The sequence below is a fragment of the Callorhinchus milii genome, unplaced genomic scaffold (assembly GCF_018977255.1).
Source record: "Callorhinchus milii isolate IMCB2004 unplaced genomic scaffold, IMCB_Cmil_1.0 Scaffold13, whole genome shotgun sequence".
NCBI lineage: Eukaryota > Metazoa > Chordata > Chondrichthyes > Chimaeriformes > Callorhinchidae > Callorhinchus > Callorhinchus milii.
In genome coordinates, this window is record NW_024704754.1 from 2,334,807 (window position 1) to 2,350,677 (window position 15,871).

At 40.1% G+C, this 15,871-nt stretch overlaps 1 protein-coding gene across 1 annotated transcript; it reads left to right on the plus strand.

The window, feature by feature from the left end:
* The first annotated feature begins 9,104 nt into the window (after positions 1 to 9,104).
* Positions 9,105 to 15,003, plus strand: cxcl14 (chemokine (C-X-C motif) ligand 14). Its single transcript, XM_007901318.2, has 4 exons — positions 9,105 to 9,460; positions 10,599 to 10,704; positions 10,891 to 11,004; positions 13,401 to 15,003. The coding sequence occupies exons 1-4, from the start codon at positions 9,394 to 9,396 to the stop codon at positions 13,414 to 13,416; spliced, it is 303 nt and encodes a 100-aa protein (XP_007899509.1). The 5' UTR covers positions 9,105 to 9,393; the 3' UTR covers positions 13,417 to 15,003.
* The last annotated feature ends 868 nt before the right edge of the window (positions 15,004 to 15,871 follow it).

Consider the following 15,871-nt stretch of genomic DNA (forward strand, 5'->3'; position numbering starts at 1 on the left):
TTGGGCTGGTATTATTCCAAGGTACTGCTGATGACAGACCAGTTATCTTTATCTGGGTCATTAGACCTGGTCGGGCAGACAAGTCAATGGAGGCTCTTGCCAATACATATCTAATAGCTTGCTGGATTGATAAGTACAACCACAACTTGTACTATTTTGTTTAGCCCCACAGATTCGTTACTATTTTACCAATAAATTCCCACTCTCTCCAAATTCCTGTTGCAGAGGCCTCACTCTGTTCCCAGCTTGCTTTGGTGAGCTGCCTCTGCTCGAGTGGGGCAAGGGTAGGGTAAGTCCCTTTGGGGAGAGAGTGCACATTCTATTTCAAGCAATAGAAATTTTCTAGCACGCAAATGTGGAATTCTAAATCTGCTTTGGATTATCTTAAACTTGGCGGTGGCTTTCACAATATTACAATTTATATCAATTGCAACAACGGAACGGCTCATTTCAGCAACTTTCTATTTTACTCTGTAATGCGATCGGGTAGATATAGTTTTATAGTTCTTGTTTGTAGTCTATACAGCCACAAATGTGGTCAATGTGTCATAAGGCCATTTAAAGTCATATCTTAGTCATGATTTAGGTTTGAAGTGGTGACCTCAAATGGGGAGGTTGGCAAATGCTGTTATGACGTGAATAGCTTGCTGTGATGTACTCAGTAACTTGGATTAGGCTTAATTGCGTATGAGTGGTGGTGATATGCACCAGAGACATTGAGAAAGGAAAAGCTTAGTGAATTTGACATCTTAATATTTTGCAACATATACATTTCTTCCCTCAGAACCAAGTCCCTCCATTTAACAGCCTTACACGATTCCGATATCGTTCCTCTGTTTATGCTGATACTTTCAGCTGTTCTAATTCAAATCAGTCCAAGGGCTGTGATATGTGCTGTTTCACATTGCAGCACGTTATACCGGGCGGCTAGTAAAAGAGGAAACCACATCCATTCTGAACCCATTTGCAAAACCTGCAGATTGCAGTCGTATTACATGCCAAGAGTTGCGAAGTGTAGTGCCAAACAATTTATATCAATTGCAACAAGGGAACTGCTCATTTCAGCAGCTTTCTATTTTACTCTGTAATGCGATCGGGTGGGTAGCTGTAGCGTAGTGCCTAACTGTACGTTGCAAAGCATCCTTTGAGACATTTTGTCTTAAATATTAGTATAAGTGCAGTATATCCCGAGAGAAAGATTTTTTCAGAATTTGATATAGCACTTTTCACATCAGGAGGACGTCTCAAACCACTTCACAGTAAAGTATTTACTGCAGAGAACAACAACTGTACGATGTTGGCAAATGCTCAATAGTCAATTTGCGGACAACAATGTCCCACAAACACCCATGATTGTGTGTCATCTGGTGGTGGTTAAAGTTCTTATTGGCACAATTTGAAAAGAGAAGAGAGTGGCTTTCATTGGCCTGGCCAACAAACCCTCAACAAAATTGCTCATTCACTTCCTGGCTATTTGTGGGACATTGCTATGTGCAAATTCTCTACCGTGTTGTCTTACAAAAGCACACAGTCACTTCACTGTACAGTGCATCCTGAAGCACGTTGAGATATCCTTCTGCTGCGAAAGTTGCTATACAAAATGCAAAGATTGTTATAATTTATGGTGATATACATCTGCTCTGTTCTTGAATTGTGTTGAATGCAAGAATTATTATCTTGTATCATTTATTATTAAAAACCTTTCTTAACCTTCGTTTCGATCCCACGTTTAGTAGACAGTGAAAGAAAAGCTATGTATTGTACAATAAAGGACTTTGGAAACTTTACAGATGAAAGGAGAGGTATGTATCACAATACTTTACCATTGAAACATTTTTTTAGATAAAAAGCAGTGAAATGGGCTGAGAACTAAAGAATTTCTTATTAAAAGCAAGAGCTGCTGATTGATTGGAGCTCACTAATGCTCTGCAAATTATGCTTTCATTACCCATTTATCTTGTCAGTTGAGAAAAATATGCCTTTGGCAAATTCAATTAGACAAAAGAAATTCCACATTTAGTTGTCATTCTAGCTCCAAATACTGTAACTCAGTGATTGTTTTTAAATTGTAATATGTTTCTTCCTTTAAACAGTGTGTGGCCAGTCAGTGTGCAAGCCAAAGCCCTAAAGGGTAGAGTGGTCCTAACTGGACAAGCAGCGGGAAAGCTTGCTAGGGAGAGAGTGCGCGTTCCATTTCAATAAATATCTCTGCAAGTTCCACGTATAGATGCGATGCATGGAATGCTCAGTTTGGTTTGGATACCCTTAAGCACGGTGATAGGTTTCCAAAACAAATGCATGACCCTGAACCTATACTCTTTTACGTCTAGTGCAGGCAAAGACTATTTGTGTGAAAAATTCCCAGGCCTGGGAGTCAACGGAGGGAGGGGTAGTTTTTAGTTATCCGCCTTTGACAAGGTCATGGTTGACTTCAGATTCGAATGAGAGAAATATCTCAGGTTGTGGGACTCGCTGCTGAAATGTTTTGTTGTGATCAAAGATACCAGTTTAAAGTACACAAGATTATATTTGCTGTGTAAGCTTTACTTTCAATGTTGTATCTCCAGAGAACTCATTTCGATGACACATTAGTGCTTTTGGGCAAATTATCAACACACTGGAAAATGTTGTCAAACAGGATCGCCAGGAAGTTCCAGCCTTAAAGTGCTAACTGGGACTTTCAACTGATAGAGCTGATATGATACAACTGTTAATTCTCCTCTCCGCACTCTAAACTAGGGTACAGTAATGGTTCACATGTACATCACAGTTTTAGGTGTGTCACTTGTGTCTCTCTCACCTTTGAGAAACGTTGAGGGTTTAAGCTCCACATCAGGACTTTGAACTCACAGTCGAGGCTGATACTCGGATATAAAAAAGGACTCTGGTAACTTTATGAGTGAGGGGTGGACCGGGAATATAATTAATAATCCTTGCATTGGATCTCGCTCCTTATCACATCTTCACGGTGTCTCAAAGCGCTTCACAGAATATACTGTAAAGTGAATTGACTGTATATTTGTGGAGTCCTGTAGCTCAGTGGTTAGAGCACTCGCTTTGCAAGTGAGCGAACCGAGTTCAATTCCAGGCAGAGGGCGAAACCTTGGGCAAGTTTCCTTACTCCACACAGAGCCTAATAATAATCCCTCCAAAAAACAAAAACAATAATTAAATTGGTCATTTTCAATCTACGACTGTTTGTGCGACATTGCTGTGCGCAATTGGCTGCCGCGTTCGCCCACAAATATACTGTCAATTCACTTTACAGTGTGTTCTGTGAAGCGCTTTGGGACATCCTCCTGACGTGAAAAGCACTATATCAAATGCAAGGATTATTATTATATTTTGTGGGTGAAACAACACCTCACTGTGAAAATATTTTAAAGATGTATAATAGCGAAATGGGCTGAGAACTAAAGAACTCCTCACTGGCTTTTGACTAAAGCGAGAATATATTGAGTTATTGGTACTCTGTCAGGAGCTGTGCATTTGTTGGAGGTGCTGTCCTTTGGATAAGCTTTTAACTAAGGTCGTGTCTGCCTGTAAAGATCCAGTGTCACCATTCGAAAGACAAAGTGGAGTTTCTCCTGGTGTCCTGGTCAACAATTCCTCAAATAAAATTGATCATTCACTCTACAGCTGTTTGTCAGACACTGCAGTGCGCAAACTGTCTGGTTTGTGCCCTGCTGTGCCAATCTGAGGCACTAACCCTGTATGAGGGGCGCTATATAAATGAAAGTTGTTGTTGTTGGTGCATTCACCTACAAAAATGCACAGTCACTCCACTTTACAGTTAATCCTGCAAAGTCCTTTGAGCTGCCAACCTGAAAGGCGGGATACCAAATGCAAGGATTGTAGTTTTATTATTATTGGATATAAAACAGAAATTGTGGCTGATTGGTGTCTGGTACATGCTCAATAATGTCGATATTAATGTCCTGACAGATCACTGGATCAAAAATATAACTAAAAGTTTCCTTTCTGATAGGTTTAAATGAGGACAATTCATCCATTGGTTCCACCTTACGACACTCTACCTTGTTCACACATTTCTTTTCCTGAGAACCAAATTACTGTTTGCAGGAACATCCTTTTCAGAGAAATTGAATTGATTTAATCACTACTCAGACCTGTTTGGGAGAAGTTGGCAACTATATATTCTTCTTCACCTTAGAATAAATACATCTAATAAATCTACAAGTGCTGTGCCCACACCAACATTTATTTTATATAAGCTGATCCGAATAATAATTCTTGAGTTTGAATAATAATCTTTGCCTTTGATAGAATTTCTTATCAAGTTGAAATGGCTCAAAGTCTTGACAGAGTTTTTCTTTAAAGCGAAAGCACGGTCAAATCGGTCTCGAGTTGGTTCTTGAAGGAGGTGAGGGAGGGGAACTTTGAAACATTTTAATTCCAGGGTGAGGCAAACCTTAGCTGAGTTTTCTTTCTCCACGCCCCTCTGTTTACCTAACAGTAAGTAGAAATCCGGTTGTTAGTCGATTGGCGGATCGCTTTTCTTGGATTTGATATTGCGTCTTATCACGTCATTGAGACGTCTCAAAGCGCGCCACAGAATATAATGTATAGTGAATTGACTATATTGTGTGGGCGAAACTCAGCACCCAATTGCTGACAACAGTGTCCCACAAACAGTTGTGCATTGAGGGCCCACTTTTTTTTATTACCCCAACAAAAGCGATCCTCCAGTCGACTAACAACTGAGTTGCTTTTTATTGCTCGGTAAACAAAGGCGGGTGGAGTAAGGAAAGTTGCCTAAGGTTTTGCTCAGCCTGGGAAACAAGGACTCCAATTGTCCCGCAGATGCACCCGATATCTTATTTGCCCTTCGAAAGCAAACTCATGTTGACTCGATACTTTCAACTGATAATCATACTCAAATGTTTTTTTCTATATCCTTCTTTGCCAATGGCCATTCTATAACTATTTTCAGATGTTTCGAGTTAACTGCTCCAAAGTGATTTACCTTCTGTTTAATCACATTCAAATCCATCTGTCATTCCTTAGCTCATCCCAATGTGCCCAAATCCTTATGTCTCCGTTAATCTCCCTTAGACTTGTCATCTGGCTACACAGCTTGCTGTCATCAGCAATGTTTAAGTATTACAATAAAAAGCCTTCCTCACATCCTTTCTGAAATAGTGTAAGTGTAAGAGGCCAAGAATCAGACCCTCACTGAACTCCATTCCTTATAGAGATTTGGATTCATTTCTTTGCATCCAAATATAAGTGACATGGGTTTATTTGTTATCCATTGGGCAGCCCCTATTCCACTCATTTCTTAAGTCCAGTAGATTTGGTAGGGAAGAGATGTGACTGTATTTATATGAAACCAATCTAGAAAGCCCAGTATTCTATATAATAATTATAATAATAATAATCCTTGCATTTATATAGCGCTTTTCACGTCGGGAGGACGTCCCAAAGCGCTTCACAGAACACACAGTAAAGTGAATTGACTGTATATTTGTGGGCGAACGCGGCAGCCAATTGCGCACAGCAATGTCCCACAGTCATATGGATTGAAAATGAACAATTTTTATTATTGTTTTGTTTTGGAGGAATTATTATTAGGCGTGTGGAGTAAGGTTTTGCCCTGACCTGCCTGAGATTGAACTCAGGTCTCTCGCAAAGCGAGTGCTCTAACCACTGAGCTACAAGACTCCATATTCATGTACATTGGTGCATGTAGTTTGGGACACAACATGTCAAGCGACTGCCAGGATAGTGGAAGGTGAATTAGATGGACCTTTGCTTTCTTTGCCAAGCAAATTCTTATGATCTTTACATCACTTCATGCTGTCACTTTGAGGTGGGGCTATAGACCAATTAATCCTTTGAGAGGCTCATTAGGATGACTGTAATATAGGAGCTAAAATAATTTATTGCATCAGTTCATTCAAAAGGTAATGCTGGAATCAATCGTGTTAAAAATCAATCATATAAATCAAAATTACATTACAGAAAGAGTTGATGAGGTGTTTTGTATCATTTTAAAAGAATTGTGTACAAAAATGTACAGTTAATAACACCAACAACTTGCATTTATATAGTGCCCCTCATGCAGAGTAGGGTCCCAGAGCTCATAATAACATGACTTTGTGTCAAGCATCGCAATGTGTTTCAAGTAGCAAATAAAAGGTGATATCAAAAGTAACTGTAAGAGCGGGGAAGTGGCACTGATTGGGTGCCAAATTGGATGCCATGTTTTGCCTACAAAGTACACAGTCACTACACTTTACACTATGCCCTGTGAAGCACTTTGACGTGTCCTGCCGATGGCGCTATACCAAATGCAAGGATTGCTGATTTGTTCATGCCCACTTTCAATGCGGTGCAATTCAATTCTGAGCAAAGTCCACGATGCAGACTGTTTGTCTCAAACTCGAACACGAAACCTAAACGAGCCCCATGTGTGAGCTACTTGGCTCACAGTGTGTCAATGAAAGCAAGAAGATGTTTACATTCATAATGTGCCTCGCTGATAAAATGCCACTGTGCCACCAATGCATTAATCTAATGTTCTTGGCTGGTTGACACCATAGTCTGATTAAGATATAGCATATTTTCAGCCACTGTTCAGATCGATCGAGCACCCAAGAACCTTTCATCGTCATTAAAAATTGAGTCCAGATTGCAAAACACAGATGAAAATAATCAACCAGATTTCTGCAGGATAAATATTCAGGTCAAAAATCCTTTTAGACACATGCAACAAATAATGGTTTTGACGCAGATGACCTACAAATACTTTAAAAAAAGCAACGACGTGTTGGGATCCAACGGCAATTAATGATAACAAAAAGGAACCTCCCAGTCGCAAGGCAAAAACATCACGAGATCAAAGGATTTCTCTCCAACTTCTTAAATAACCTTGCAATACTGAAGAGAACGCCTCTTTGTTAATAATAATAATAAACCTTGCATTTGGTACAGCGCCTTATCATGTCTTCGAGACGTCTCAAAGCGCTTCACAGCTTATACTGTATGTTTCGTGAGCAAAACTAAGCAACTAAATATAGTTTCTTCAACATTAATAAAGTATTTACTAAGTTTCCAAAGACGGTCAAGTACAATAAACAAAATTGTTGTTCAAATAACCATTTGAAATTTGCATCAATGGCAAACAGCATTAAGTATCAGTTTGTCCAGTTTATTTAAGCTTCATCTATCCACAAGATGTATTAATTTTCCTGATGCTGTTGCAAATCAACTATTAAAACTCAATATTCCAAAATTTCTCCTGAACTTCACTCACATCGTCTCCAAATAAAGTACGCTTTATTGCGTCAAAGCCATTATTTGTTACATGTGTCTAAAAGGATTTTCCATTAATCAACTCATGATCATATAGAAGTTAGATAGATCTCTGCTGGAAAATAATATCTCGGGATACAGTGTATAGTTTGGGATGGTGAAGAGCGGTCTAGATGGAACTTGGTCTTCTTTCGCTGAGCACATTCTTATGTTCTTATCATCATCTGCGAATATATCACAATCATTAAACCCTCACGAGATGTCATCACTTATAATCAGCAAAGCATACTGCCCATTGCCTTGACAAGCGCCGCTGAAAAACAAATAGTAGCCCAAGGCAAACAAAACCCCCAAAATACAAAAAAAACTCTGTAATCTCCACTGTCTCTGTTACAATGGGATCGCTGTACCTGGGAGTAACTTTATCTCTGGTCTATACAGCAGCTATAAATCATTTAGACCCTCTTGTTGGTTTTCCATGCCATCTAAACCCTTGCTTAAAACACAAGTTGTTTCCACAGATGTGATTCTTCCTCAAGCAAACAACGAAACCACAAAGAAACTTTCCCCCTCTACCTCTCCGTGCCAGCTTGCAGGTACAGGGAACATTATTGTTTTAGGACTATTTATATTAAGCACATGCCTTGGAGAAAACCAATTATCCAAGTCAAATTCCCTTTTTATTTTGTAGAATCTTGTTCTGTGTGCCCTTGTGGTCTGACCTTTCTTTATTATTATAATAATAATTATCCTTGCATTTGATATAGCGCCTCATTAAGTTGTTAAAATGTCTCAAAGCACTTAACAGGATTTACTGTAAAGAGTAGTAACTGTAGAGGCAGTTAATTTGCACACATCAACAGCCCAACAAACAGCTAGAAAGTGAGTGACCAATTTATATGTAGGGATGGTTGGCCAGGACACTGGGATTTTTAACATCCACCTGAACAGTACCTTATATTCACATCTCGTCCAAAGCACCTGAATGTTTCATTTGTGTTTTCATCATTTGCTTAAGGCAGAGTCACTTCTGTGGGAACAACTCATGTGCTAATTGAGGGTTGTCAGACTTTGAAACACTCCGGTACATTCCCCCGCATGAAAGGTGCTATATATAAATACGAGCTGTTGTTGCAGTTGTTGTTGTTTGAATGAGAGAGAGAGCGAGAGAGAGAAAGAGAGAGAAAATGTGGGGACATTTGCAGCAATGCAGCGCTCCTCTAGCACTGTAATAATAATAATAATATTAATAATAATAATCCTTGCATTTGATATAGTACTTTATCACGTCTTCGAGATGTCGCAAAATACACTGTAAACAACAACACCACCACCACCAACAAAATTACATTTGTATAGCGCCTTTCGCGTCGAGAGGACGTCCCAAAGTAAAGCCCGGGTATCGAACCCAGATCCTCGCGCTTGTGAGACGAGCGCTCAGAACGACTGGAGTGCCAGTCCAGACGGTGAACTCAAAGGGGGCATTAAACCTACAACCTTCTGATTCAGGGGTGAGAGTGCTACCAACTGAGCCAGGCTGACTCCTTGACACACTTTTGGATCAATGCTGTGGAGACATCCTGCTGGAGGAACAGCTGGACTGTGGGGTTTGCTGTGACCAGAAAAGCTGTTAGAATACCTGGTCTGTAATAAGGACTAGAGTCCCAGTCACCTTATAAACCTGCCTCCAGCACACAGTCCAAGCCATTGCCTGGTCTGTTTCTTCCCTTATTTTATCCTTACGTTTTCTCTCTCTCTCTCTCTCTCTCTGTCTGTCTGTCACTCACTCACTCTCTCTTCCTCTCTCTCGTTGCTATTAGGTAATATCTGTGATTCGTGCAATTGTTATGCATATTAATGAGGCTTTTTTTTATGTATAAAGCAGAGCAGTTAAAAGGGAATGTGTTCAGAATCAGCGTTGGATCAGAGAGGAGAGGATCTTGCAAAGGGAGGAGGGGGAAAGCTGAGATCCTCTGCATAAGCACATAACACACACACACACACACCAGGAGTGAGAGGAGACTGAGATCAAGCATTGAAGCTGAACTCCTTGGACTGCTCCACTTTGCTAAACATTGCTCCACCGACTTGCAGTCACTCTGAACAAACACAGCTATGAAACGTGCAGCAGCAGCAGCCCTTATCCTCTTGATCATCGCGATTTATTCCACTGATGTGGAAGGTAAGGAACAAAAAAATACAGTTTGCTCTCATCATTTAGTTGTGTATGTGTGTGTGTGTGTCTGTCTCTGTGTGTGTCTGTGTGAATGCAGTCAGTCACTCACTGCTCTCTGCATCTTAATTTCCTCTGCTCTTATCTGTTTTTATATTATATTTCTTTATTTATTTGAAAAAAAACCACACACAAGGCTTGTTGGATGTTTCTTTTACAATCGCACTTGGCTTTTCTTGAAAGTTAAGTTGGTTTTTTTTTGGGGGGGGAGTGTTGGGAGTTAAGGGGGGATTAGGGTCTAAGTTATTTAAATCTAATGAATGAACTGAACTGCCCTGAGAGGTGCACTGTCTACACTCTGGACTCCTATCCAGATGCAGCTCAAGATTATTTTTATCTTTTATTAAAAAAAAGGGAACTAAAATGTTTGAATGCAAAATGCACTCTGAAGAGGAGAGGGGGAGAGGAGAAAGAGGAGAGAGGGAGAGAGAAGGGGGTGAGGGGGAGAGAGAATGGAGTTGAGGGGGGGTGAGGGGGAGAGGAGAAGGGATGAGGGGGAGAGGAGAAGGGGATGAGGGGGTGAGGGGGAGAGGAGAAGGGATGAGAGGGGGAGGAGAAGAGGATGAGAGGGAGAGAAGAAAGGGGTGAGAGGGAGAGAAGAAAGGGGGTGAGGGGGAGAGGAGAAGGGATGAGAGGGAAAGGAGAATAGGGTGAGAGGGAGAGAAGAAAGGGGTGAGGGGTGAGGGGGAGAGGAGAAAGGGGGTGAGGGGGGAGAGCAGAAGGGGGTGAGGGGGGAGAGGAGAAGGGGGTGAGGGGGGAGAGGAGAAGGGGGTGAGGGGGGGAGAGGAGAAGGGGAGAGGAGAAGGGGGTGAGGGAGGAGAGGAGAAGGGGGATGAGAGGGAGAGGAGAATGGGGTGAGAGGGAGAGGAGAAGGGGAGAGGAGAGGGGGGAGAGGAGAAGGGGAGAGGAGAAGGGGGTGAGGTGGGAGAGGAGAAGGGGGTGAGAAATGATGTGATAACCATTTTAACTGTGACCATCTCAGCTGCTTGTTGGATGTGCAGCTCAGCTGCTGTGTGACTTCAGGACAGTTGCAGACTTAATACATCCTCTCTCTCTCTCTCTCTCTCTCTCACACTGTACTTTGCAGCTTACAAATGCAAATGCATCCGAAAGGGACCGAAAATCCACTACAAGAAAGTTAAGAAAGTGGAGATTAAACCCAGATACCCTTACTGTCAGGAGAAAATGATCTTGTGAGTTTCCTTCCATTGCATGTGTCTCTGGGACTCCCTGCACGACGCAATGGGTTGTTCAGGGCTTTATTGTGCTACGTTTTTTTTTGAGTGATTATTAATTATTATTCATTAGTATTATTGGTGTTACTATTCGTCAATTCATCCTGTGTGTTGGGGGTTGTTCTTTTTCCTTTGGCTTCACAGCGTTACCATGCAAAAGGCAGCTCGGTTTAAAGGGCATCAATATTGCCTCCATCCCAAACTGCAGAGCACCAAGAATCTAATTCAGTGGTACAACAAGTGGAAACGGGATCACAGGTAAACTGATCAACTAACTAACTAACCAACTAACTAAATAACTAACTGCATAACTAACTCACTCACTCACTGCACTGCTCAGCCCAGAGAAAGAGGCAGAAAGGGGTGGATTTGTGTTTGATCTGTATCCCAGTTTTCTTCCAGTCCCTCTATTCTGTTCCCACAAATCGTTTATAATTTTAAATTTAAATAGCAAAGCTGGAAATATTAGCAAAACCGACTGTGTATTTTGTGAGCGAATATCGCACTGTGTTATATTTAACGACTGGGATTCTTTGGAAGATTTATTGCTCCCACTTTCTGGAGTTTGGCTAATGTGTCTGCATAGAAATGCAACTATGTCTGTGTCTTTAATCTCTCTGGTGGAGTCCTGTGGAATGTCTCATTGCCTTTATTTAGCAAATAGTGTGGGAGTGGTGGGGGGTTATATAAAAAAGAAAAACAACAGCAACACTTTACTCGCCCTGTAAAACTGGCATTGAGGAAAATCACACGTGTGTTTGAACCCTGTCTGAATGAATGAATGAATGAATGGCTTTGTATCTCTCCCCAATGGAGCAGAAAGCTTCTGAATGTAATTCAACCCCGTCTTACTCTCCCCTTCTTTATATATATATAATAATAATAATCCTTGCTTTTGATGTAGCGCTTTTCACGTCGGGAGGACATCCCAAAGCGCTTCACAGAACACACTGTAGAGTGAATTGACTGTATATTTGTGGGCGAACGCGGCAGCCGATTGCGCACAGCAATGTCCCACAAACAGTCGTAGGTTGAAAATGACCGATTTATATTGTTTTTGCTTTTTGGAGGGATTATTATTAGGTGTGTGGAGTAAGGAAACTTGCCCAAGGTTTCGCCCTCTGCCTGGAATTGAACTCAGGTCTCTCGCTTGCAAAGCGAGTGCTCTAACCACTGAGCTACAGGATGTGTGTGTGTGTGTATATATATAATATATACACACACATTTCAGCCCAGTGACTGTAGTATCTTTAAGAGTTAAACCCAATGAGTCAGAACGGTATTTCATTTCTCATTCTGTAGAGAACTTCATTGCTAATTAAATGATGCAGTTAATAAAAAAAACAATAACGTCAAAGTAATGGATTTCTCACTGAAACCTTGTGTGATCTTCCCTTTTTTTTCCCCGTAATAGACGTGTGTTTCTTCCATCGCCTGTAATATTTATGGCTCTGCGATAATTATATGCAATGTTTCCTGTTGATATAGACTGGTTACAGTGCGTTTTAAACATATTATTGGTTCATTCATGAGTTTTACCATTTTTTTTGGCAGAGAGCTGGTTGACCACACAGTAATAATGATCAGTTGCCCTCTGCCCCCTCACTCCATCAATAGCAATTTGCAGCTGCTTTTAAAATGTCCAGATTAATGAGAATTCTCAGAGTATCCCAGGTCTTATTTTTTTTTAAATCTATGTAGAATTGTTAAAAAGGCAACTTTTTTGTTGTTGTTGCAGAATGTAGATTTTGAGATTTTTGTGATTCATGTGGAGTCCTCAGTGGTTAGAGCGCTCGCCTTGCAAGCGAGACACCTGGGTTCAATTCCAGGCAGAGGGCGAAACCTTGTGCAAGTTTCCTTACTCCACACAGAGCCTAATAATAATCCCTCCAAAACAATAATAAATTGGTCATTTTCAACCCATGACTGTTTGTGGGACGCTGCTGTGCGCAATTGGCTGCCGCGTTTCGCCCACAAATATACAGTCAATTCACTTTACAGCCTATTCGGTGAAGCGCTTTGAGACGTTGAGAAGACGTGAAAAGTGCTATATCAAATGCAAGGATTATTATTATTGTGCCTTTGTTCCAAATGCATGTTTACCATCTTGAAGCTTCCACAGGGATAAATTAATTCACAACATGACGTTTATATGTGTTGACTGCTGGAAAAACAAAGTTTGATTACTTGTATGTGGTTTATAGAACAGACTTGTGTTCTTGCAATAATCCTTGCATTTGATATAGTGCCTCATCACCCACAAATATACATAATATATATATACACACACAGTCAATTCACTTTACAGTATATTCTGGAAGCACTTTGAGGCGTCTAGAAGATGTGAAAAGCGCTATATCAAATGCAAGGATTATTATTCTTATCACATCTTTAAGACGTCTCAAAGCGCTTCACAGAATATACTGTAAAGTGGAGTGACTGTGTATTTTGTGGGTGAAACGCGACAGCCAATTGCACACAACAGTGTCCCACAAACAGGCGTGGATTGAGTGACCAAATTATTATTAATTTATTTATTTTGGGGTGTGGAGTAGCGGATAGGGACGGGGGGGGGGGAATTATTAGTATAATCTTGCCTGATAACTTTCTTTGCAAGTTTCGAATTTTTTTAAAAATTTTTTTCTCTTTTGCAGGGTTTATGAAGCATAGAAAAGCTTCTTTTCAGCCCTATGGGTTAAGAGCCACACAGACGAGATTATTTTGCTCCTTACACTCTTTGCAGTCAACCGGTTGCTGTGACTAAGCTTATTCTGCCCTATTTAGTTCCTTTACTGGAACTGTCTCCTGTAAACAACTCACGTAAATGACTGATACCAATTTTAACCAATAAAAAAAAACATTTTGTTACATCCCCAAAATTAAATGACGCGTTCAAAATGATATCAGTTATACTTACAACTGCACAGAGCCAACTTGGTGAAACTTGCTAAACAAAGCAGAGTAACCCTTACTCTAAAGAATTTGCAGCAACAAGAATAACAACTTGCATTTATATAGCGTGTATGGTTCAGAACTATCAGTGTGAGTGGTTTAAAGATCTTCGTTTCATTTCCAACCCTTTATAAGATGGTAAAGCAATGTTTTACCCTTGAGAATGTGCTTCAATGGGTGGGTGACTGGAGTCTGATCCGCAAAACCCTGTCGATCATCTTTCAGCTCCGAAGGGAATACATTCTCATTCACCACACGACTGTATAAATACTCATTCAAATAAATGACTGTAGAAAAATGTCTCGTTTTATCAAATATGCCGTGTAATTTGATATTTTTGTATTCATTACTGATATATAGAAATATATAAAACTAGCACTCTTGATTTGCATTGTTTTACCTTTGGGGGAACAATTCTGTACTTTTCACTCGAGTGTTCTAAGGAGTCAAACTTGTTTTAAACATGGATAAAAAATAAATGTTTTGAGAAGATTGTTTATATATATATACTGTACTCTGCCTTTTTATTTTGAGGCTGGGATAGGGGTTATCAATTTTATGTGAAGAGGGGATTGGCTTAAACATTATTTTAAATCAAGTTTTGCAAAGGATTTGTAAATGGCTAAGATTACAGATGCCAAATGTATGATTTCCCCACAAGATGATCCATATTCCCGCCAAGTGACAGTGGATGACTTTGGCCAAAAGAATAATAATTTGGTCACTGAATCCACGACTGTTTGTGGGACACTGCTGTGCGCAATTGGCTGCCGCGTTTCACCCACACAGTTATACAGTCAATTCACTTTACAGTATATTCTGTGAAGCGCTTTGAGACAAATCAAAAACGTGATAAGGCGCAATATCAATTACAAGGATTATTATTATAATCTGGCTTCATGGAAATCCAACTGAGATTGATACCTGAGTAGAGAGATGCACTTGCATGATATGTCATTTACAAATCCTTTACAACGTCACAATTACAGCTGTGATCGTTTGGTGTTTTGTATTCATCTTTAGCTCTGCTTAAATATATTCACACTTTGGTGTGTTGTGTGTGTGTGTGTGTGTGTGTGTGTGTATAACATCTGAGAAAGTTGCATTCACATTTGATAAGCTATTTTAAGTATTTTCAAGTAGAATTTAATTAAAAAATGCAAGTTGTATTGTTTCTCATTCAGTGTGATGAGGTTTTAGACGATGGACATCCAAATCATTTTGTTGCATTTCTAGTTTTTTTTTCTTTGTATTTTTCTGTACATCATTAGGGTGCTCTTCTGAAATAAACTTATTTATACTACATTTTCGTTGTATGGATCTTGTTTTTTTTAATTAAAAAAAATTATTTCAAGGCTGTTCAATTTCCTTGAAGATAAGGTTTCACAGGTGCATCAGTAAAAATATTTTGATGTGATTTTTTTTAAGGAGCACAGAGTATGGTTGCAACGTTTACTGTGCTCATGTCCACATGCACATAATTAAGAGTTCTGTAAATCTGCATTCAAATATATATCTTGTGAGTGTATATATTTTACATTTTCAGAACTGTTTATATCACTCTACATACCTCAATAATGTTTATGGCAAGCAATGCATACAGAAGAATTGTTCCCCAAGTGAACATAAACAAGTGAAAAGTAACATCTGTGATCAGGCAAAGGGGACGCAACATTGAGGTCAGGCCTCTTAGAAACAGTAGATTTAGTTTCTTCAATGAAAGGATGTGGCAAGCCCTCTTTTTGGGAGGAAGGGAGATGTATGAGATGTAAAATATAATAATAATAATCCTTGCATTTGACGTAGCGCCTTATCACGTCTTCGAGACGTCTCGAAGCCCTTCACCGATGTTCTAAACCTACTTTCCAATGCAATTCACACCACATCATCTATTTCAATGTCCTGTGCAGATGTGGTATTATGAAGGAAATTGAGAGTGTACAGCGGTTTAAAAGTTTGGGCAACGCTCTTTCCCCCGGGACCTGGCGTGGGTGGGCTGGAGACCACAAAAGTGTAAGGTTTTGTGTTAATCTGGGGAAATAACCCAAGAAGCAGCTGGTTTCGCATTTCAAAATGAGGGTGAAACTCACGAGTCATTTGAGAGCATGATTTGAGTGTTGACGTTACAAAGACTTAACGAAGAATGTACAGCACAGAAACAGACCACTTGTCC

What these genes read in the sequence shown, in the direction of transcription:
- cxcl14 (XM_007901318.2), top strand. Translation starts at nt 9,394, where the DNA reads ATGAAACGTGCAGCAGCAGCAGCCCTTATCCTCTTGATCATCGCGATT. An exon ending in TTATTCCACTGATGTGGAAG is followed by an intron (nt 9,461 to 10,598) that starts GTAAGGAACAAA and finishes TGTACTTTGCAG; the next exon opens with CTTACAAATGCAAATGCATC. An exon ending in TGTCAGGAGAAAATGATCTT is followed by an intron (nt 10,705 to 10,890) that starts GTGAGTTTCCTT and finishes TTGGCTTCACAG; the next exon opens with CGTTACCATGCAAAAGGCAG.